At 36.7% G+C, this 24,468-nt stretch overlaps 1 protein-coding gene across 5 annotated transcripts in view; it reads right to left on the bottom strand.

The window, feature by feature from the left end:
• Positions 1 to 1,407: 1,407 nt before the first annotated feature.
• Positions 1,408 to 24,468, bottom strand: part of RALGPS1 (Ral GEF with PH domain and SH3 binding motif 1) — a 652,627-nt gene continuing 629,566 nt past the window's right edge. For all 5 annotated transcript variants that reach the window (XM_074293129.1, XM_074293134.1, XM_074293130.1 and 2 more), the window contains 4 exons: positions 19,385 to 19,477; positions 18,388 to 18,493; positions 15,470 to 15,561; positions 1,408 to 11,365 (listed from right to left, as the gene is read on the bottom strand). In XM_074293129.1, the coding sequence (XP_074149230.1) occupies positions 11,336 to 11,365; positions 15,470 to 15,561; positions 18,388 to 18,493; positions 19,385 to 19,477 (321 nt within the window). In that variant the 3' untranslated portion in view covers positions 1,408 to 11,335. The remainder of the gene's footprint in view (positions 11,366 to 15,469; positions 15,562 to 18,387; positions 18,494 to 19,384; positions 19,478 to 24,468) is intronic.

The raw sequence follows: 24,468 nt of genomic DNA, 5'->3' as shown, positions 1-24,468 counted from the left end.
AAGATTATGCGATAATCAACTATGATGGACTTGGCTCTTTTCAATCAATGAGGTGATTCCAGGCAATTCCAACAGACGGAACTATGGAGACTGAAGGTGGAACACAACATGATATTTTCACCTTTTTTGTTGTTTGCTTGCTTATTTCTTCTTTCTCTTTTTTTGTCCCCTTTGATCTGATTTTTCTTACACATCATGATAAATGTGGAAATATGTGTAGAGGAATTGCACATTCTTAATCTGTACTGGATTTTGCTTGCTGTCTAGGGGAGGGGTGAGGAAGGGATGGAGGGAGAAAAATTTGGAATCCAAGGTTTTACAGAGGTGAATATTGAAAACTATTTTTGCATGTATTTTGGAAAAAAAAACTATTATAAGAAAATAAAAGCAAATATAAAAAAATGTCCTCCAGTCATAATGATTGTTTGCTATTCCTTGAATATTCCTTAATCTTTGTCTATACTGTAGTCTTAGCATAAAATGCTCTTTCTCCAATCTATACCTATCAAAACTCTATGCAAAAAAAAAGGAAGAAACAAATGAGAAGAGAAAAGAAATGGAAAAAAAAGAAAGGAAAAGAAACCACCTGATATATTCTCCAAGGTTCCTTATATACCACCTCTTCCTTAAAGCTATCACTGATTCCCTAGGCATAAATGATCTTTTCCTCTTTTTAATCACGAAATATTAATACTGAAAAAGGTCTTTAGGGGGTATTTAATTCTCTCTATAACTCCGTAGGAATTTTTCCTACAATATCTCAATGGGTGATCATTCAATTTTTACATGACAGTCTCTTGGAATTGGAACTCACTACTTCACAAGGAAGTTCCTTCTACTTTGGGACATTTTTAATCTTAATAATTAGTCAAAATATCAATATCTGCATTTTCTAGAAAAAATATTGTATATGGGACACACTTTTAATTTTCATTCTTTACATTTTCTCTACTACTTAAGATTAAACAATCAACAAAACAATGAATCAAGCTTTAATTTGTACAAACCTAAAAGCTTCCCAAGAGCTGGAACTGAATCTTATTCATCCTCAGCTAGAGGCAGCAAGTGGTCCATGGTTAGTGCATTGGGTCTAGAGCCAGGAAGAGCTGAATTCAGAACTTGGTAACTGATAACTGTGTTTCCTCAACTATAAAATGAGTATAATAACAGCACTTATCTCACAGGATTGTTGTGAGGATCAATAAAATAATTAATATAGTGCACAGCACCTAGTAAGTGCTTATCTTCCCTCCCCTTTGCATCATCCCAGTCTACACACATAATAGCACTATTATTGGATGAATGAGGGTAGGGTCATACCACATTGAGATTTCATGTGAAAGTGAAAGGCAATGCTAATAAATTGAGCAACATTTAAGAGAAAACATGGAATTTAAAGAGAAAGGCTTTTTTTTTACATTAAAGTATTTAATTAGTGGAACAATCATTATCAATGTAACAAGCTGAAAAAATACAGCAACTTGAATACAAGACTGAGGTAACAAAATACTTCACCAAAACCAAAAGATGCCTCCCACATAGGGTTAAAGTTCAGAGGTTATTATGGGTAAGACAGTTCACAAGGGTTGTAGAAACGCATTCCACCAATGGCATGCAGTGGTCTGCTGGAAAAGACAATCCCGAACAGTGCAACCATTTTCACAAGAAATCAATTAAAATATAGAAACTAATTTACAACTTACTATGAGGAGTAGGTAGGAACATGAAAAATACTGTCTACATGATGCTTGTATGCTAAGTGGAAAACCATGCATTTTGGCACTAAATTCATAGGAGATTATGCAACATAAATACATATATAACCATTTCTTCTCTGGCACAGTCATAAATCATTTGAAAAAGTCATTTTGAGAATGGATAACAAGGTGGGCCTTTAGAAAACTGACCTAAAATACATTTTAGTCATACTCCTTGCTTAGTTGGGAACACTTATTCATCGGCCTGATATGCAGTATCATTTGAATAGCAGCTGTGAATTCACAGTAGAAGTGTTAGATGTTTGACAGTGAAGAAATCAGCCACTGCTACCATACTTCTTCGCACTTGACTTGTTCTTCAAAGTCCGATGAGATAGGTATTAATAATGTTCCCATCCTGCTTGGTCCTGGATTCCATTTGTATTGTCGATGCTGCTAGTCTTGGATGGTGCAGAGAATAATCGATTTCACTGCTGGGAGAACTCCAATGCACTATTTCTCAATCTAATCTTAGCTAAGACTAAGAAACAATAATTTAAGATCCAGTCTGATTCAAATCACCATGGTACTGATACATCATTGTTTGAGGGATATGGATTGGTACTAAAATCTGAACTGGAAAACTTGGATTCATATCACAACCCTCTTACTTCCTAGATCTGTCACTTTGGGTAGGCTATGTTACCTTTCTGAGTCACAGTTTCTTAATCTATAAATACATGCATTGGATGGACTAGGAGATCTCCAAGTTACCTTCAAGTTCAAATATTTTATGCATCTATAAGGATGCTCGTTTCTCTTGTGAGGACATGCACAGAATTTCTAACATAGTTGGTAGGAGGGATACATGTACTTTTTGTCATGAAGAATAGACACAGCCATGATGATTTGTAGAATGTTGGAGTTGGAAAGGGACTTGGAACATAGTAGCAGGACAATATGAGCTGAAAGGGATATTAGAGATTATCTAGTCAAATTTTCACATTTTACAGATGAGGAAACAGCCCAGAGGGCTAAAATGACCATAATTCCATAAGAATGTAATGGTAGAGCCAGAACTGAAATTCAAATCTTATTGACCCCTTATATAATGTTCTATATTAAAATCATTACAGTGCCTTTGGAACAATCATTATTTCAAAGGGAATCATTACATATAGAGGCTTAGAAGTTGCTATAAGATTTTACAAATCCAAAAGAATTTTTTTTCAATGTCACCTGATAATAACTGGGCTTCAGGAATTTGGAATTCATTTCTGTTAATCACTTCATCTTTTCAATGGCCTTTTAAAAAAAAATCTGTAAAATGGTACCATAATATCCCCTTGAGGCTGTGAAACATGGTAGAAATGTAAAGGAGCCTCAGAGAGTGGAGAGGAGATGAGAGAATGATTTGTAGTCCTACTATGAAAGTAGCTATGCACATATAATTTGGGAAATAATGGATTTCTGGTAGCATAAAAAGACCATTTCCCAAACAAAATGCCATCATGGATTATAGATCCTGTTGTCCTTCAGTCTGTTAACCCACTTGGTGGGAGTCTTGCCATAGAGATCAATTCCTGTTGCCATAGTATAGCTTAGGTGATGATACTGACAATTTAAGGCCTTGAATCCTTCAAAGGAGGCAACTGGGCACATAGCCCAGTCAGACTACATAGGACCAATCTCAAAAATCTCTTTCCCACAGAGGACTCAGATCTGCTTTTCAGACATAAAATCATGCAACAATTTCTCATCCTAGTGTTTATGCTTGTGTCATCTACAGAATGTATTTGGAAGAATATACATTTGTCTGTACGTGGTAGGAATGTTAGCTTCAAGATTTTATAAGCAGGGACAAACCAGAAATGTATTAAAATATAGGAACATTCTATAGCATATTAGTTTCAGGATTTTTTCTTCTCCTAGATACATATAGTCAAGTTTTGATTATCTCATTGGTGGCTTGTCCATAACCAACATTACATTTCCAGACTTGTTTTCTTCAATCTAGCCAGCACACTCTGATTTGCTTCCCCTAATATTAGGGGGAAAGTAAATGGATAATACTGAAGTTAAGGACTTAACAAAATCTTCAAGTTGTAAAGGACTTTAGAATATAGAGCATTAAAACATAAGAGTGTTCAAGCTGGAAGGGTTCTTAAACATAGAATGTTACAATTGAAAGGGACCTTAGAGGTCATTTAGTCCATCTAATTATATTTATCTAAGAAAATCATTTTTGACCCAGACCTGTGATTTCATCAGTATGGGAGAAATCCTGATGTAGAAAATATTTCCACAATTGCAGATCAGCAACTTGTTTGTAATTTATATTCTTAGACAGTCTTCCAGGACCTTGGGAAGTCCCTTAGATTTTGCCCATGGTCGCAGAGAGCGTACATGTCAGGGGCAGTACTTGAACCTTCTTTACACCAAGGCTGACTGTCTACTCACTACCCCGAACTCTCTCCCAAGAAAATCATTAGGACTCATAACAGAACAGAGACCATGTTGACAATCCCCCTTTGTTACTGTTGAGATTGGAATGGGACATTATAATAACACTAGCAAACTCTAGTTCACTTTCAAAATTTTACCAAGTGCTTTCTTTCCTCACAATAACCCTGTGAGGTAGGAAGAGTCCAACTTCTTTAGAGCTTTCCATGACAATATTACAACATTTATAGAAGGGTTTCCCAGTCACAATGCATTTCCATATCCATTATTTAATTTGTCCCTCACAGCTGCTGTGTGAGGTAGACAAGGCAGATGTTTTTATTCCAACTTTGCTGATGAGGAAAGTGAGCAGAGAGGGGAAACTAACTTGCTTAAGCAGTAAGTAGCTGGTCAAGACTAGAACTCGGACTTCCCAACTCCTAGTCTAAGGGTGAATTTTGTTCAAAAACTTGCTTTTCTAAAAAGTCATTTTGTATTAAGCTTTTGGCTTTCTTGGAATTTCTAAGGTGGAAGGAATCTTGGAACACAAAGTGGTAGAGCAGAACATAGAATTTTGGGACTGCAAAGGACCTTAGAACAAAAAATGTTGGCACATAGTTTGTTACAATAGGAAAGTATTTTAAAGATCATTTGATCCAACCTACTCATTTTATAGGTGAAGAAACTGCAATCCAGAAGGGTCATGTCACTTGTCCAAAGTAACTCTGATTAGTTACTGAATTGGAACTACAATCCAGGTTTCCTGACTCCCAATCTAATATTCCTGACACTGCATTTTAGCTGTTTTTCTATGTGGATTTAGAGTAATGGAGATTGAGAGTGTATTACATTTCCTTTAGAGAAAAGGTGGAGTTTTATAGACTTTCCAATTCATACAGCAGTGCAGAGGAGGTTTTAAAAAAAACAACAAAAAAACTGTCAACAAGTAGAGAAAGAATCAGAGGATAAAATAGATTTGTAATTAGTATGTCAATTACTAGTATGCAAATGCAAATGAACACTCCTAAATGCTTGGGGATGCTGGAGAAGGTTTATTCCTTCAAATAGCTCTAGCTTTATTCCTGAAATCTTCCTCACAAATTAAGAAAAGCTTTGCTTAGCAAGGGTAATTTTTGGCACAATTCCCAGTTTTTATGGGAACTTTGATTAATTTGGAATGAGTAGAATTTGAATTTCTGAGCTTTGGCTAGACTATCTTTTAAGATCAGTCAAAAGGAAGATTTCATGAGAAAGTAACAAGATTTCCTCTCACAAAAGCATCAAAACTGCTAATGAGGACTTACATTTATTCTTTCTTTCTTTCTTTCTTTCTTTCTTTCTTTCTTTCTTTCTTTCTTTCTTTCTTTCTTTCTTTCTTTCTTTCTTTTTAAGAACTGGAGGAACCTTTGAGGCCATGGGTCCAACTCCCTCAATTTTGTACATTAGCAATAGAATTTAAGTGACTTGCCCAAGATCACACAGCTAATTAATATCTGAGAAGGGGCTTAAACCTAGACTTCCCTGATTCCAAGTGTGGTGACCTGCCTTCTATACCATGCAGCCTCTCATCAGGTATTTGTCAATTGAGGCAGCTAGGTGGTACAATGGACAGAGTATGGGACCTGGAATAAGAAATGCCTGAGTTCAGTTCCAGATTTTTATTAGCTGTGTGATGCTGGGTAAGTCACTTAATTTTATTTGTCTTGGTTTCCTTATCTGTAAAATAGCTGTAGAGGGAAATGGCAAACCACTTCAGTATCTTTGCTAAGAAAATTTCAAATGGGGTCCCAAAGATCCAAACACAACTGAAAAACTGAAAAACAACTAAACCACAAATTCAGTAACAATTGACATTTGACATATGTACATTTGACCTCCCCAGGGAGATTGCTAACTTTTAATGGGTGTATTTTAATGTCCTCCACAATACCTGGATAAGTGAGAGAATGACAGGTGCTAGGCTATTCAAAGAATGGTTGAAGGAACTAAAGTGAGCCTGGAGAAGAGAAGGCTTAGGGGAACATAATCATTGTCATCAAATATTTAAAACTGCTGTCATGGGATCAAACATTTAGAGTTGGAAAGGAGCCTTATAAATGATTGTATTCAACCCCCTCCTTTTGTAGCTAAGGAAACTGGGGCCCAGGGTCCTATACATACAGTAAGTTGAAGTCCGAATATTTGGCCCCAAGGTCTCTTGACTCCAGATCTGATGCTATTTCTACTATATCACATTTCCTCTGTGGTAGGATTAGCCTGATTTTTCTTGGCTTCAGAGGGCAGAAGTAAGAGCAATGGGTAGAAGATACAGAGAAGCAGATTTCAGCTCCATATAAATAACTGAACAATTCATAGGAAAACTTTTTAACAAATGGTACCATTCAAAAGTGGACTGTTACTGGTGATAGTTACTCTCCCTCCTCCCCCATCATTAATGTGTTTAAACAGAGGCTAGATGCCCACTTGCAGGAGTTGTTGTCAGGGGAATTTTTGGCCAGATGTCAGTTGGAGTCAAATACCTCTAAATTCCCTTCTAATTCCAAGATTTCACTACTTTCTCAAGAGCACATTTAGAAATGGAATTTAGTAATGATCAATTAGCAAGTATGTAATGATTATCTCCTATATGCCAGGCCATGTTAGGACCCTAGGATAAGAATTTCATTAAGCAAAATTAAGTTCTTTTGTAAAACCATTTCTATTGGATGATGTATTTATTTGGTGTGCATACATATATGAATGCTTTATTTTATATGTATTTTGCACATATGCGAATTATCTTCCCAACAGAATGTAAATTCCTTTAGTGCCAGAGCTGATTGATTTTTGTCTAGTATTTAGCATATTGTGATGTGAATTACGGCATGTAACAAAAGCTTATTGTTTGATGATTCCTTTTGAAATTTTTGTAATCTTATCAATTCCCTCACATACATTGTTTTAAATTTAAAAAAAAAAAGTAAGTTGTCTAGAACTGAAAACAGAGTGAATAAATTGAAAATGTGTGGGGCATAATATCTGGGAGTTCAGAAGTCCCTTCTCCTCTACCCATCTACTTCATGATTTCTTCTAGTTCTTTCCACTCCAAGCAGAGCTTATGAATTTCTGGTATGTTTTCTAAGAACCTGCCCACTAAAATGAAGCACTGAGATGAAGAGTAGATTGTTCCTGAATTCAAGAGAAAATCTGGCTAGGAGGCTTGCTGAGAGCTGGTTGGCCACCAGGTGATGAATTCTTTAGTTACAGCAATCCACATAAACAAGAAAAATACAACCAATGGGTCTTTGGTTCTATGTGTTCTTCCATTTCTGTAATGATGGTGGCAGAATGGTGGGAAAGGGGACAGGAGGTGATTAGAATGACACGTTTTAGATCATTTTGAAGCATTAATTTAACTCTTGGTGAGTGAGATCCTTAAGTCAGATACATTATGGGAAGTAACAAATGTGAAGCCATTTTCAAACTGTACAGTGCTATATAAATGCTAGCTCTTGAACAATATCAATATTTACACTCTCACTATAAATAAAACCAGAAGATATATGAAATTGGCTACTTAAAAGGGGATTGACTTATAGACTTCTCTTGGATGGATAAATAAAGGAGGTGAAACTGGTTTCATCATATGCCCAAAGGCATTAACCAGTGTCATCATTTCTCAGGACACTTGGCTTCTCATTTTGCAGTGCTTATAGGCAGAGACCACTATGAAGAGAACTTCAGATTAGCACAATCACCTGATGCAAAGGATAATGGAAGGTAGCAAAATTTTTCCAATCACACTAACATATATCCTGGTACTTGGTGATTTCAAGTGATCACAGTGGAAGTCTGTGAATATATGTTAGATACTACATATGGCCACTGAGCTGGATCCAGAAAGGCAAGGGAAGATGAGAGCAGGTTGGGCTGGATATGAGAATTTCACAGTGCTTTCAATGATTCTAAAATGGTCTTTGATGTGAAAACTTTTCTTTTTTTGACACTGATATTCTTTTGGTAAAGTCATATGGTAATAAATCAAAGACTACTATAATCTCTAAAGAATCAACCCCAGGTAACCTAAAAGATAATGAAAAGATGCATGGTGAGTTTAAATAGGCTGCAGTATATTACTAATGATAATTTTTGTGCACTATCATTTCTGCAGATATTATTCAGGAAAATGGGGTCAGAAAAGAAGCTGGGGTAATTAAGGAGTGAGATCTAGATGAAGGCATTTAGTGTTTTGAATAGATTCTTTAAAGACGTCTTAAGGGTGGACTTGGATAAGAACCATTTGGGATTAATCAATACAGGTGCTAATGTGTACTTCTAGAAGGTATTTTCTCATAAGGAGTTCCCTATGCCAGACCCTCTCCCTATTCCCCATGTGTGCTATCCTTGTTGTTGGGGATTTAAAAACAAAACTAAAGTGGTCCCTGTCCTCAGGGAGTTTATATGAGAAAGCACAGCTGGATTTAATAAACATTTACCACATAAGGGTCAAATGAGAGAGTTTTTGTAAAACACTTAGTACTATGTGCCTGGCATCTAAAATGATGCCAGCATGAAATATTTCCATGGATAATATTTCATTAATGTGTACTTTTCCTTCACTGATATGGATGTCAGTTCTTCGTTTCTTAATAATAATAGCTAGCATTTATATAGTTCTTTATGGTTTGCAAAGTGCTTTACATTATTATCACATAATAAGGATAATTTTTACAAATGTGCAGCTCCATGTATTAATTGGCTGGTGTCCCACCTTCTATCCACAAGCCTCTCTGCCCTTAGGCTGGGTATAGAATCATGGAAATCTCATAGCTAGAAGGTCATTCAAAAGTTATACAGTCCAACCCAGACCTGAAGCAAGAATCCTATTGACAGCATCTTTTGAAGGGGGCAGCTTACCTCTGTGCCTAAAGACCTTCAGTGCTCTGGAATTCATGTCCTCCTAAGGCAGCCTGTTTCATTTCTCAAAAACTCTCATTGTTAGGTGTTTTTCTGTTGCTTTGAAACTTATACCCATTGCTCTTTAGCTCTGTTCTCTGGGCCCCCCCAAAATCAGTCATTTTTCCTCATCATATGATAGCCCACATGAAGATCCACTATGATTTTTTTCCTTTAGATGGTCCTTCAGAAAGACCCCAAAGTCCTTTAACCATTCTCACATGGCATGTTTTCCATATCCCTCTTTATCCTAGTTACTTTCCTCCGTGTGCACTTCATGAGGAGCACAGACAATCACAATCTGTTAACATCCCTGTACTTCAAACCTTTTCAACTCTATCCCTTATCAAAGTTGCAGAAATTTCATTACATTTCAAAAGCTGTTCAAGGGTTTCATTGACAAAATTGACACAAATGTTTAGAAAACGAACCTTTCAAATTTACCATGGAGACAGTAAACAATTTGGGTTATAAATAAAAAAATCTGTTTATCAAATTAAAGTATATTTCAACACACCTTCCTGGTCGATAGGAAACATGTTATCTCTTTCATCTTTGTATTTTCCTAAAACTTGACAAAGAGCCTCTTATGTAGTAAGGTCAATATGTAATGAATGAATGAAAAAAATATTAAAATTAGAGCAAAGGAGATTTAATATTAAAAAAAAAAAACTGTCCTGTGATGGGAATAGTTCCCCTAACAGAGGGCTCTGTTTATCATCCCATAACTTAGTGGAGGCTTCAGGGCCCCTGTTGCCAATCTTCTGGGTTCACTGCCTCATGGATTCTCATAATGGGGGGGTCTATATATTTGCCAGTGCTGCTTTGGAATACTTGGTAGGCAGGATTCCAGGAGAACCCAATCACATTTCAGTGTCATTCAGCAGCCTTGATTAATCAAAACCCTAAACATATCAACAATGGCAGTGGAGATGGGTGAGCAAGATGCTTGGCCCAGCAGGGACCAAGGTGGTCCTGCTGGGAAAAAAGCCCACCACTGTTGTCACCCTGAAGGCTACCCCTTTAACTCCCCTTTCCCAACCACTCCACAGCTGCCTTTCATTTCCCCAAAGCCTCAGCAACAATGGGACAGTTGGAGAATAGCTTTTAAACCTTTTTTTTTTTTCTTTTCTTTTTTTTTTTTTAAGCACAAAAGGCAAAGCAAAAGTGAGTCCCAAAGTGCCCCCAGACCCTCCACAGGAAAGGGAATGGGTCAAAAGACAGCTCATCTTCTGGGGCTGAGCCCTGACTTGGAAGACCTGACAATAATAAGGCTCCACGGACACCAAGTCAGAGGGAATTTGAGATGCCCCAGGGAGCAGGCTTTGCAGAGGAATAGCACCCATAGTCAAAGAAAACAATATGCGATTTAAGGCATTAATTGTGTGTAGTTACAGAACCCAAGGGGAACGTTAAATCAAAATGAATTGAAAACCACAAAAGAATCACAGGACATCAGAGTTGGAAGGGACCTCTGGGGGCATCTTGTCCAACTCAGTCCCCCTCATACAGTGCAACAGCTTAAAGACCTCCAATGTGACCTCTTACCTTACCTGGACAGTGCTGTAATGTAAGTTTAAAAAGCAGCTCCTTCCAACCAAATGAAGTGAGTTAGGTTGCAAATCTGGTGCCAAAATACATGTTTCCCAAATAGCTCACACACGGTGGGAATGTCTGGGTAGTGTGTTTATGAATGTGTGTGTGAGTGTGTGTATATGTGTGTGTGTGTGTTATACAAAATCAGAGGCAGCCACATTGCTAAGCAACTCAGTGCACTTAGGTTATAAAAATGTTGTTCCATGACTTCTACTCTAATGGACACTTTGCAGCAAGTGAACACTGCTTGTTGTCTTTGTGCATTAGAAAGAATTGAAAACCCAACATGGGCCAAATGTTCTTCAGTCACAGAAAGCAGCTTCACCATAAAAAGAATTGTTTATAAAAGGACAGGCAAAGGGTGGAATGCCTGGTCTAGGGTCTAGCAATTGTCCAGGATTATTGGTGGCCACAAGTTAGCCCAGGTTCTGGGGTCCTGCAGCAGAGTTCAATGGTTTCTTATAGCCAGGAGGAAGGAGGAAGTCACTGCATGGGACACTCATGCGCTCATCAAAATCACTTTGCAATTGCACATCTGAGTGTGAGTATGGTATTATTTGGCAGCTGGCGCCTAAAGAATGATCTTCTCTAATTGTGTGTATTTGTAGTTTTCCTCCATCCTGCAGTTTGGCACTTTTGTGTCACATCAAGCATTGTGCAGCTGCTTATTCGAATGACATAAGGTTAGTAGGTACCTGAAAAAAAAACACATTTTTATATAAGTCTTGGTTTATTGAAGAAAGATTATAAGGTTTCTTAAGATCTCAGAGCTAGAATAAGTCTCAGAAGTCCTTTTGTCTGACCCATAATTGAGCTAGAATCACATTTAATTATATCCCAAAAGTGAAGTAGTCACCCATTTTCAGCTTAAAACCTCCAAATGAGAGAGAACCAATATCTTACAGGAATGCTTAACTAGAGGATCATAAACTTAAAAAAAAAAAAAAAAACCTGATAAGTATATATATCAATAGCTATTTGTAATTTGGTATATTTTATTTTATTCATTTAAAACATTATTCTAAAAGGCCTTAACAGGTTGCCAAAGGGATCTTTGATTTTTAAAAAAATGAAATAAAATTAAAGACTTATAAAGAGTATACTACACATCAACTGAAGAGAGAAAGAATATAGAAAAATTATTCTGCTAACATCATGAACCTGGCATGGGATTTATGAAATAAATAGTAGTGATGGGAGACTTTTACTATTCAGTCAATGAATGTGTTAAGTAACAGTAAAAAACAAAAACATGATTCTTGCCTTCAAAAAACTCATATTCCAGTGATGGAGACAGCATGCAAATAACAGTGTATAGAAGATGTACAGAATGGAAATGGAGCTAATCTCATGGAGAAAGCATATAGAGAAGGGGAAGACCTTGCAGAAGGTGGATTTTAGCTGAGCCTTGAAGGAAGTCTAGAAAGCCAAAAGGAGGAGATGGGGAAGAAGAACATAACCACATTTATTAAGTCCCTATTATGTGCCAGATACTGTGCTAAGTGCTAGAGATACACAAAAGGCAAAAGCTGTTAAAGAGCTTATAATCTAATGGGATCCTTCAAGTAAACAAATATATACCAAGCAATATATAGGATAAATAGGAGATAATTAGCAGAGGGACAAAAGAATTAGGAGAGAATGAGGAAGGCTTCCCGTAGAAGATGGGATTTAAGTTGGAAGCCATAGAGGTCAATAGAAACAGCAATCCAGATTTGGGAGACAGCTACACACCCACACACATACATATACATACGTATATATGTATGTGCATATATCTGAATTTGTATATATCTCTATGTTGTGAAAGTATAAATAAGACTTGAAAATAACAGATATGTGGGATGAATGTAAAAGAGAAATAAAAGATAATACCAAGATTTCAAGCATGGATGATTGAGAGGAAGGTGGTACCTCTGGTAGTAATAAGGGAATTCAGAATGGGGAAAGGCATAAAAGAATACTATTATTCATAATCTTCTTCCAAAAGCCCAGATTTTATATCCTCACGTTGTCTTAATGGTAATTTCATTTTTCAAAAGTTGGATTGTATAACAAAGTTATTCTGGGCATGATTTAAGCAACAGGGATGAATGATTGTTAGAGTATAAATAATAAGAAATTTGGAAGGAAGTGACTGCAAGGGTTGGAGAAGATCACAGAAGATAAAATGGACAATTTAAGTTTTATAAGATTAAAAACTTTTTGTACAAACAAATCCAATACAACTAAGATTAGAAGAAAGTAGTTAAATAGTGGGAGAAAACTCTTTTCAGCAAGTTTCTATCATAGAAGTCTCATTTCCAAGATACATAAGGAACTAATTCAAATTTATAAGACCAAGATCCATTCCTTAATCGATAAGTAGTTAAAAGATATGAACAAGTAGTTCATAATGGAAGTAATCAATATTATCTTATAAGCCAACATGAGAAAAATGTTCCAAATCATAATTGACTGGTGAAGTAGGTGCTATTGTCATCCCCATTGTACAGGTGAGGAATCAAAAGTTAAATGACTTGCCAAAGTCATACAGTTAGTAAGGGCTTTAGGGAGAATTCAAACTCAAGTCTTCCTGACTCCAAATCCAGTATTCTAGGCAACATTCCATTTTGCTCTCTCAATATTGGGAATCTTAAAGATCAACAAGTGAATGATTCTAGTGAGTAATAGAGTCAGAGAAAACCCCTGGTATGTACAGATTTTGGTCACAGACTCTCAGATTTGGAAGGGACTTTAGAAGTCAACAAGACAGAGAAATTGGAGGCAGGAGTAGAGAATACTGGTTATTAGATGAATTTCTCAAATGTGAAAAGCTAGGATGAAGATTCTATTTCTGGAGATAATTTAAAACAGGATTAAAAAAAAAAAATCTCCCAGACTTTCATGAACTGATGCTAAGTGAAATGAACAGAACCAGGAGATCATTATACATTTCAACAATACTCTATGAGGATCAATTCTGATGGAAGTGGCTCTCTTCAACAATGAGAGGATCCAAATCAGTTTCAATTGATCAGTAATGAATAGAATCAGCTATACTCATCGAAAGAACACTGGAAAATGAGTGTGGATGACAACATAGCATTTATACTCTTTCTGTTATTGTTTGCTTGCATTTTTGTTTTTCTTCCCAGGTTATTTTTACCTTCTTTCTAAATCCGATTTTTCTTGTGTAGCAAGACAACTGTATAAATATGTATACCTACATTGTATTTAATAAAAAAATAATAAATTCAATATAATCAAAATAAAAAAAAAATCTCCCTTGGATTTTTTAAGTCTTCTGCTATGAGTCTGAAGACTGGGACACCTGATTTCTGAATAATTTTTTATTTGCTATTTTCTATATTATCTGAGAAGCTGGATAAGGAACATTTCAAAAGTGGTAGAGTATGTAGATGAACATCTCTGCAGATAATTAGAAAAACTCTTCACCTCCCCCCCCCATATCTCCTCCCCTGTGCCCAGCCCCAATATGATAATCAATTCTTCTCTATCTTGCTTAGGCATAGGTTAAGCTTAAGCCCATAGGTGACCTGAATACTAAGGTATTCATAGCAGAAATGAATACTAATGTGAATCTCTTGGGTTCTCAATCTGAGGTTCACACCTCCTTCCCCACCCCTACTCCACCCAAACTCATTGACAGATTTCTTAAGTTCTTTGAACTTCTATTGGGGGGGTGGGAATTATATTTTTATTTTTACTCATTTTTCTCAAACCAAAATTTTGCATTTCCTTCAGTTATAAATTTTTTAGAAGAAATTATTCTGACTTCACTAGGACTGCCAAAGGGGCTCCATGATACAAAAATAGTATTTTAAAAAAAAAAAGAATCTTTAATATAGAGTCTTTGAAAGATTTAGATACAAACTTCATCAAAATTTGTTTAAACATATGAATGTTTGGGAAGAAGGAGGCTGTAGCTTTATCCCTGTGCTGCTAATACAGTTACCTACCTGCTAATTGTTTACCTGTCTAATCACAAAAGTACAGACACCTTAGTGTCTTAGATTTTGACCTGTAACCAGCCACTTCCTATCTTAGGCCTTCCCTTCTAGAAACAGGAAATGATCATTGTATTAAAGGATTTACAGCTGTTAGGGACTTTAGATATCAACTAAACCAACCATTTTTTTTTTTTTTTTAAGTAGGTAAAGAGGACCAAGGGCTTAGAAAATAAAATATTTTGCCCTTGTTCAAGTAGCAAATAGCAGTTGCTTTCAAATCCAGTGTGAAGACTCCAAATCCAGGAGTGACTAATCTGGACTTTGGCTCAGTTCTGCAAAATGTTACATGAAAAAAACAAACCAAGAACTATGATCTGGAAAGAACCCTGAAGCTGAGTATAAATCTCCACTTCTTCCTCTTTATTACTTTTATGGTCAAAAGTAAATCATTTTAAATATCTGGATTTCAATTTCTTTTGTAAATTAATGGGTAAAATTAAATGTTCTTGAAAATTCCTTCTCTACATTCTATGTTCTAATATTCTAAAGTCACCTCTAGCTCTAGAATTTTATGTTCAGTGATTCCTTTCTCTTTCTAAATTTTTTTTTTTTTTTTTTTGGTCTTCTAATGTTCGAAACATCCCATTTTCTAAAGGTCTCTCCAGCTTTAAAATTCTTTGTTCTAAGGCATCTTCCAGTTTCATGAAATTCTGTAGAGAGGCTCAGTGTCACTGGAATGCTCTGGCGATACAGATGGTCTTGATAATGACTGACTCCCAAAGGCTGCCCTCTTCTAAGACCCCAGAGAAACCAATGAGGGACCAAAGAAAACCTTGTTGATCTTACCTGAGGCCTGTTGCTTTTACATGCATCATCCAAGTGCTTGTGCCACAGTATTGCGTGCAATCTGGAGCCAGTCTGAAACTTGTAAACATTGCCTACCATGTTAAAGAAGTTGTCAGGTTAGGAAAGGATCAAAACATAAAGGTCTCAAGCTAAAATGAACATGAAGTTAGAGATAAAGCTAAAAAACCTAAGTAACTAGATAGAAAAATGAAGGTAGGCAGGTAGTCAACTAATATTTATTAAGCACCTACGTGGCTTAGTTAAGTGCTGAAGTTACAAAAAAAAGGCAAAATATAGTCCCTGCTCTCAAGAAATTTATGGTCTAATGGAGGAAATAACATGCAAACCAGATAAGCTATAGACTGGATCAACTGGAGACAATCAACAGAGAGAAAGCACTAGACTTAAGAGGGATCAGGAAAGGCTTCCTATGGAAGGTGAAGTTTTAGCTGGGACTTGAGGAAAACCAGAGAATCTAGTGACTATGTAAAAAATTCACAGAAAATAGAGGCAGGGCCCAAGACGTTCTTATCCCATTCTATCTAGATCTGAATGTAAGGATTATTCCTTCCTCACTAGGTGCAGTACTGATGGAGTCCTTGGAGCCATTTTCTCAGTTCTGAGACAAATGCACCTCATTAGGGTCCAGTTTTCATTACCTGTTATTCTCCTTCCTAATCTCACCAAATGAGACTAGCTTGCAGCTTCCTCACTGTTATCCATTAACATAAACAGACATCCTATCAGAGATTTCTGCTCTCCATGGAAACAGAGATTGCATGAAGCTCCCTAGACCTTTCCCTGATTGGATTTGTTCTGTGGGAAACAGATACATAAGTGGACAACAGGGAAAGACTCCAAATGCTGAGACCATGGTTTCCATGGCCTCAAGAAAGCATGAGGAGATGCGAGTGACTGGGCCTCTGGCAATAAGCTTTGTCTGCTCTTGGTACTCAGGATACTGCCTTGAGGATGGACGGGGTTGATTCATCTGATAATGCTGCTTTTCAGCTGGCTAACTTTCAGCCTTGCTTCCTTTCCCTCCATCCAACCATGCACAGTTGTGTGCTCCCGGGGCTGGCGGCCCTTTCTCTGGTGTGCTTGTGTGGTGGAGGACTCAGTTTCTCCCAGGTGCACCTAATGGTATATGCTACATGGTCATCCTCTTAATATGAGTAATGAGGTGCCATAGTGGACGGGGGTCTGGGTCTGGAGTCCTGGAGTTCAAATTTGGTCCCAGACACTTCCTAGCAGTGTGACCCCGGGCAAGTCACATCACTCATGTTTGCACAGGTTTTCTCACCTGTAAAATGAGCTGGGGAAGGAAATGGTGACCTTTGCCAAGAAAACCCTCGATGGGCTCACAAAGAATCAGACATGACTGAAAGTGACTCATCAACAACCCTTTAACACGACACTTTAATTTGTTAGTTTCCATAGCAATCATTTCTTATAGTTGATCACCCCCTTTGTAAAATTTTCCCCTCTATTTTGAGGCTTCCCTACACTTGGCTTGAGGGACAATGTTTCCGAACCTCTTAGGAATCAACATTTCTTGAGACGGACCCACTCAGCCTAAAAGCCAGGTTAGCCTGGTTGGGGCTGTATTAGGTAGCGGCAGCCCCTTCTATTCTCTCCAAAGATCAACGCTGTAGAAGTCAACAAGATCCTAAGTTTTCATTGAGCTTACATAACATCTTATGTTCAGTTATGAATAACCCAGCAGTATATAATAGACACCATCTACGTCACATGTCCAGAAGAGAAATCTCAAAAGTAAATATTAGTTTTAAATTCACAGTTTTCATATATTTGCACCATTATTTCTGTTTTTGACTTATTAGTCTGATTCCATATTGATCTGAACAAAACACTGAATATTTTGGAAAGTAGTTCTCAGGTTTGATTTCCCAGGTCTGTGCAACAATTGTAAAAATTATATAGTCTACTTTTCTCTGCAAAGACTTTTTATAGAAAACCAACTATAAATATATGAGAGGTACAATGACTCACTTGTTTAAGAATGGGAAAATCATAATGTTTCTGGGTTTTCATTTACTTTTCTGTCGAATAAGTAAATTGGATTAGATGACCTCTACTGTTCAAACTGGCTCAAATAAGAGATTCCTGGTGCCTCATCTTTCTCTTAAGCAGAATTGTTTTTGAAATCTACCCTTCTCTTAGTTATGAAGCCATCAACTCCTTTGCCCTGAGGAGAAGGCAAATTGAAACAGTTATTGTGGCAAGAACACTGGGTCTGTAATGGGAGGAACTAGGTCTCAGTTTCCTCATATGAATAATTAGATGAGGTGGTCTCTGAGACCCCTTCTAGCTCTAGGATCCCATAAGTTATAAATATCCACAAATGTCGTTCCTGAATGGCTCCAAAGGAATTCTGGTTGCTGTGTTTAACCTTATTTAATCTATTCAAGACCAATGAATTTGAAGGGGCTTCCATTCCCTCTGTTTAACTCAGCTTAACCACATAGCTTCTAGAATGTGTGGGCTACCTCACTACGAGGTAGCCTACTATTTTAAAAATAGATCTAGGCTTCTAGGAACAGTTCACAAATACAGGTTCATTCTCCTAGGCTGGAAAAGATGAGGGAGTAGTTGGCAGTGAAGCAAATAAATACACGTATTCTTGAGCTCTTGCTGTATGAGCAAATCTATGATGTTTATAGATCTTTTTAGAAACCTTATAGTCAGATCAACTTTTTTAGTAGTCTTTGTTTTCAAATTTAACCAGTACATCATTGGTTTTTTATGCCATTGCATCTTGCCCAGTGCACATAGTAGGAGATCAGTAAATATCAGTTGACTGAATGCTTTTGAATGACAAAACATGTGCTGACAATCACTGTTAAATGAATATGTGAGGATCATACAAAGAAAAAAGGAGAACATTTTCTTCATACCTTTGTCAGGATTATTCAACTGGAAAATATCAGGATGCTCAGGATCATCAGGTAACTGTACCATCCATCCAACAATGGAGACTTTTTTTCCAGGTGTGGATTTATACTGGAAGAGAACAAATACAGTATTGAAATCAGAGAGCAAATGCACATTTCATCAACTGTCAAAATACATATAATTTATTAATAACTTATTCCATCTTTGCTGCCATATTTGTCAACCTATAGATCACTCTTCCAACTTCTTCAATGACCTTTGTACCCAATTCTGTCATTAGGAAGAACATACTGACAAGCTATAAATAACTCCTGAACTTCTGCTAGGTTCAATAGAGATACCTAAAATATCTCCTGTGATCTCATGGATCAAATTAGGGAGAAAGCATACACATAGAAAAAGAGAACCAACAATACCAGTTTTAAGATTTCATCCAGTTCAAAATTGATATTCTTAAGATTCTCAGAGATTTCAAGTTTCATGCTGATAAGTCTTCTAACACATTATCCTTATGATACCTCATTTCCAAAAATTTTTCATCCATGTACTCCCATAGTTATGTATTATTACTAGGTCTTTGCTATATTCAAGATACTATGAATGATATGTATTCTGTACTCTCAAAGAGATTACCGACTAATTAGGGAGGCAATCTATAGACATGAAAAGAGAAATAATACAAAGAAGCATGAGATTAAATCACTTATGAGATTCTTGCTTCTGAAATTTAACTCACCATATCCTTCTATCCCTTCTACTTTCCCATGTCCTCATTCAGACAGAACTGAAACTATTTTAAATTTCAAGTCCCTAAAAAATTTCATTGGGATTCATTATGACTTTGTTCCTTGATTCCTAATCTACCAATAATCTAGTTTCATGCACCTTCATTCTGTCATAGTTCTGACCTGGTAACAATTCATTAGCACTCTTGGAAACTTCAGTCCCTGGATCTCCTGACATTTTCAATCTTGGAATCTTTAACCATTTGCTACTTACATGTTTTCTGTCAGTACCCCGTAAAGACTTTGCTCCAAAGTACAGCAGAGTTGATCCTGATAGTGTTACCCAGTACCTCGACCATGAGGAAAGCTGGAAAGAAAAAAATGAGTAAAGATGAAAAATAATCCATAATCAATAATTACTTTAATATAAATAATAACAGCAAAAGTAATAACACTAATAATAACTCATGTATAAATAGTAGTTTAAGTATTTTACTTAGATCAAATCCCACTTTCTCCAGGAGACTTTTCTGGGTCACCTTCACAGCTGGTATCTTTCCTCAGAGATTGTCTTCCAAGTACTTTTTATTACACAATTGTCATGGTGTCTCTCCCATTAGAATGTAAAGCTACTTGAGGGCAGGGTTTTACCTTTCTTTGAATCCCTAGCACTTATTAGTTGTAAAGGGCTAGAACAGAGCAGATGCTCTTAACCAAGATAACCTAGCCTAGCACTTGAGGCTAATTACCAATTGGACAGTTCTCTATTAACATATGCTTGGAGGATGACCCTACTCAACTCAGTGCTGGCTCGATCTATGGGTGTGGACAGAGAAGGGGAAGAGAGATCCGAGGGTGGAGTAGGACAAGCGGGATCATTTTTTGGTGGTGGAAAGAGAGAAAGGAGGTGTGGAGATTCCTATATCTAATCCCCTGAGGGCCACCCCAATAGACCAAGAATAAAGACTTTTGCTTATCCTGACTCCGGCTGATTCTAAAATATCCAGGGTACTAATGCAATCACTACATTTAGTGTCTTAATAAATGTCCTTAATAAATATTTGTTGATTGACTGAATAGTTTATAGTAGACTAAGAGAAGTAACAACCAGCTAGTTGGCTCTTGAATAGAGCCTATTTGTATATGTATAAATCTAATTGGAATATAGGCAAAAATCTTTTAGATATATTAGTTGTATGTGTGTGTATATATATATATATTTTTTTCTTTTTTCCCTTTTTTGCTAATAGTTTAAGAAAGGGCCCTTCAAAACCGATACTTTTTTTTTTCTTTTAGGATTAAAAAAACCATAAATAAATGGTTTACATTGATGAAGAATTTGTTTATTGATATGTTTCACCCCTGACAAATCCTGTCACCATATGACTCTAGGCAAATTATTGAACTCAGGGCCCCAACCAACTAAGAGGATAAATTGCAAACCAGTTACTGATCTTTATTGGTAGAGAGAATCCCCCATGCTAACTCCCAAGTTGAGTAAATATACTAATGGTTTTGCTGATATTCCTTATATTCCAAGTACAAATTTAATTTGAAAATAGAGAATGATCTTTTGGATTTAATCACTATAGTTGTTTTTGCTAAGATTTTATGTAAATATTTTGCATTAATATTTATTAATAAGAAATTGCTTTTTGTTTTATCCTTCATTGGTTTGTGTATCGATATCATATTTATCTTATAAAAGGAGTTTGGCTAAATGCCTTCTCTTTCAGAATAATGATTATAATATATTAATATGATTATTATATTTATACAATATTAATTCCTTGTTAAGAATCTACTTTTATATCTAGAAACTTAATCCTTTGATAGTGACTTATTTGATGTTTGTATTCAAGGCTGGCTCATAAAAGAACTTTTTTCCTTGTTTTGCTAATTTTAGGATTTTATATATAAGAGGATGTTGATAGTCACTGAGCCCAGTCTTTATGAGCATGCCCAGAGTGATACTGATGTACTTCTGTATATAGAATTCTGAGAGCCTAGGGAAATAAATGCATGATGGGATATAACAGAAGTATCTCAATAAAATTTTGGAGCATGAACTGACATTCAGAAGGACATTCTAGAAAGAGCCTTTTTGAGTGTCTTTGGAGTAAGTTCAAAAAACACTGACTGAATACACACTTGATTGTTTCTCTTGATTTGACCTCTTTTCTTCTTTCTGGTTGATAGTATCTGGTGAGACCCAGTGCTGTCAAGGGAGAGCACTCAGGATCTTCCTGTGCAATGCTGGCATTTGGCCCTGTGAAAATGCTCCTTGATTCTTTGCCTCAGTGTTTTGAAAGATCAGAGATCTAGGAATCCAGGGTCAAAAAGTTGAGTGTAGCTGTCCAATTTTGAGGTCCCAAGGAGCAATGAGTGGCTTTTGTGACCCAACTCAGTGGTAGCTGAGATGAGGATCAACAGAAATCTTATGTTTAGATGTGCACTTGTTGGGACCAATACTATCTAGATGCTACAATGAGTCTAAGATAATTCTCTCTGGGGACCATGGGGGTAAAAGGGAGAATGTACTTTCCCTCAGCTATTGGGAAGGGAATAACATTTATACTTGTTATATAGTTGAAGTTAATATCTCTTTGTAAAAACTAATTGACATTAATGAATTAAATGGAACTGAGATGCTGGTCACTGATGAATAATAGTGGGAATGAGGAGAGGAACTAGAATACTGGAATGGGGGCTCAAAAGTTAGCAGTAGAAGAGATATTCTAATCCCACAAGAGTACCTCTAAATATAGTATCTAGTATAGTAAGAAAAAATTTCTTCTAAGTAAAGGCATTTACTAAGATAGTGAGGTATGATTAATACCTTACTATTGAATGAGATGAGGCTCACCATTTCTATACCACACACTATTATGATTAATAATATTTTGCATTATTAATAATAGCAAGACAACATAGCTCCCCAAACATAGCTCACCCTTCCATAAACACATAGAATTGGCGGGATGAAATAAATACAAATCTAGCGTAACCTGGTACTGAAGCATAGGAAATGCATGTGGCCAAAGCAACTCATCACCAATATTACAGAGTTTTATATTCCTTCTTTCCTTATAAAGTCCTCATGCTGTTTCATTCTAGATACAACATTTCTGCTGGATATGCTCCCTGGAGATGCTCTTTTCCACAGATTAACTCTCAAATTGTCCAGTCATTTTTCAGTTATGTCCAATTCTTCATGACCCTATTTCGAATTTTTTTTTAGCAAAAATACTAAAATAATTTGCCATTTCTTTCTCCAATTCATAGTATGGAAAGGGAAACTGAGGCAAACACAGTTAACTGACCTGCCCAAAGTCACACAGCTAGTAAGTCTCTGAGGCCAGATTTGAACTTAGGTAAATGAGTCTTCCTGCCTCCAGGCCTGAAACATTATCTACTGCACCCCACCTAGCTGCCTAAGCTAGATGCCAGAGCTAATTCTTTCTCACAATCATAGTTAGCTCTCTTCTTTGTTGCCAGAAGTCTTGTTCCTTGAAGCTACTTCCTGTAAGAAGGCTGCCTGTGTCTATCTGGAGAGTATATGTCTTTTGAATTTTATGGCTCTCTAAACTGCTCCCTGTTTAACTTGGAAATCATCCACTAATCAAGACAGTTGCTGGACATCATGGCTGATGTCAGGAAGGAGAGAAAAATCTGTTCTCCCTTATTGGCCCTATGTAGAGAGACAAAGGGATGACACTGTATAACTGACACACACCTTTAATACCTTGAAATCTCTAAGCTTTAAATGTTTGATTACATCCAGAGAGTCTCAGGGTTAGTAAGTCTCTAGGGGTGTAATCGGTCTTCACCCAAGTAATGGATAAACTGCTCTTCCAATTCACTCAGGACATTCATTCACATCTAGGAAAGGGATGGCTTAGAAACAATCTTTGTACTTTGCTAATAGATTTATCTCTTGTTATTTGCCCTTTACTTTTTGTGATAGTCTTAACTAGCTGGAGAGGGAAACCAAATTCCATTCTCCTTTCTCCTTCTATACAAGCTCTCATAACTAATTTATTTTAATAGCTTGTAGTAGAATATTAACAACTGCTATTCTCCTGCTGGATGGAAATCCCCTACTATTTCATCCTCTGCAAGTTGTGACTCTGAAAGGGCCCTCTCACTCCCATCCTAATGGAGTTGGAAAGCTGAAACCCTGAAAAGGGGGAACTGAAAGCAAGTGTGTTAAAGATCTGTAATCCTAAAATCTGGTTCAGATTGAACAAAACAGTGATGAACTTATATCTACAAAAAAGTTTAACAGTGAGCCACAATTTTCTTTCAACTTTTCAAGGCTAACTTAGCAGCTTTATTTTGTATCTATGATTAGAAAAAAGATGAAATTATGCTTAATGGGCAACTGGTCAGATATTTGCTTTTCATAGATGCAAATACTGTATTCTCAAGCTGCAGAGGGTAGCCCAGGTAATTAGCTCAGAGACAAATCGTGATAAAACAAACTTGATGTGAAATGAAAAATTCATTCAAGGCATGTAATATGAGCTTGATGAAGATTAAGAGAGATAGGGGAGGATATGTTCTGCTAGTCATTAATGCCAGAAAGATAACATGAATGGAGAATAGAAAATGGACCCAAAGATGAAAAACTGCCTGGCTGAATTTAGACAGTGCCTGCAGTACTGTGATTAAGGAGATTTTGTTCTGTCCTGTTGGGAGGAGGACAGGCCTTGGGGCAGGTTCTTTGTTATGATCAGAGCAGGAAATAAGGAAAGTCGATTTTGAGACTTTAGATGAGCTTCCAGACAGTTTGCCTGAAGATTGGTGGAAAGATCATACCCAGATGAAGGAAATTGAAATCAAGCAAGCAACAAGTATTGATTCAAATGTGATCATTGCTGACGATAGGGGTAGGATAAAAAGACAAAAAAGGATCATTTCTTAACATTTATGTACATGTTATATGTATGTATGAGTACATACAAATATATATACTAGGTAAAGACAAAATAATATTCTAGGGAAGGCACTAGTAGCTGGGGTGAGTGGACTAGCAAAGACCTCTTGGAGGTGGTAACAATTCAGCTGAACTTTAGGGATTCTAAGAAGTAGAGGTGAGGAAGGAGAACATTTTAAGCCTTGGCAGAGAGTGTGTACAAATGCATAGAAATGGGAGCATCAAATCTGAAGTGATTTCTTGCATTATCTAGCTGAACTATCAGTATACCATGAGTCCAGTCATATGTGAGCAAGCCCAGTTGTGTAGCTATTCTACCTCCTCCAGCTCCTTCAGCTGCTGCTCCCATCCTCCATTAGCTGTCATAGTAACCAAAGAACCCACATGGACTGGCACAGCTCTGTGGGAAGAACATGTCT

Source organism: Sminthopsis crassicaudata, chromosome 2 (assembly GCF_048593235.1).
Source record: "Sminthopsis crassicaudata isolate SCR6 chromosome 2, ASM4859323v1, whole genome shotgun sequence".
Lineage (NCBI taxonomy): Eukaryota > Metazoa > Chordata > Mammalia > Dasyuromorphia > Dasyuridae > Sminthopsis > Sminthopsis crassicaudata.
The sequence above is the reverse complement of the archived record's forward strand: the minus strand, read 5'-3'. Positions and strand labels throughout refer to the sequence as shown.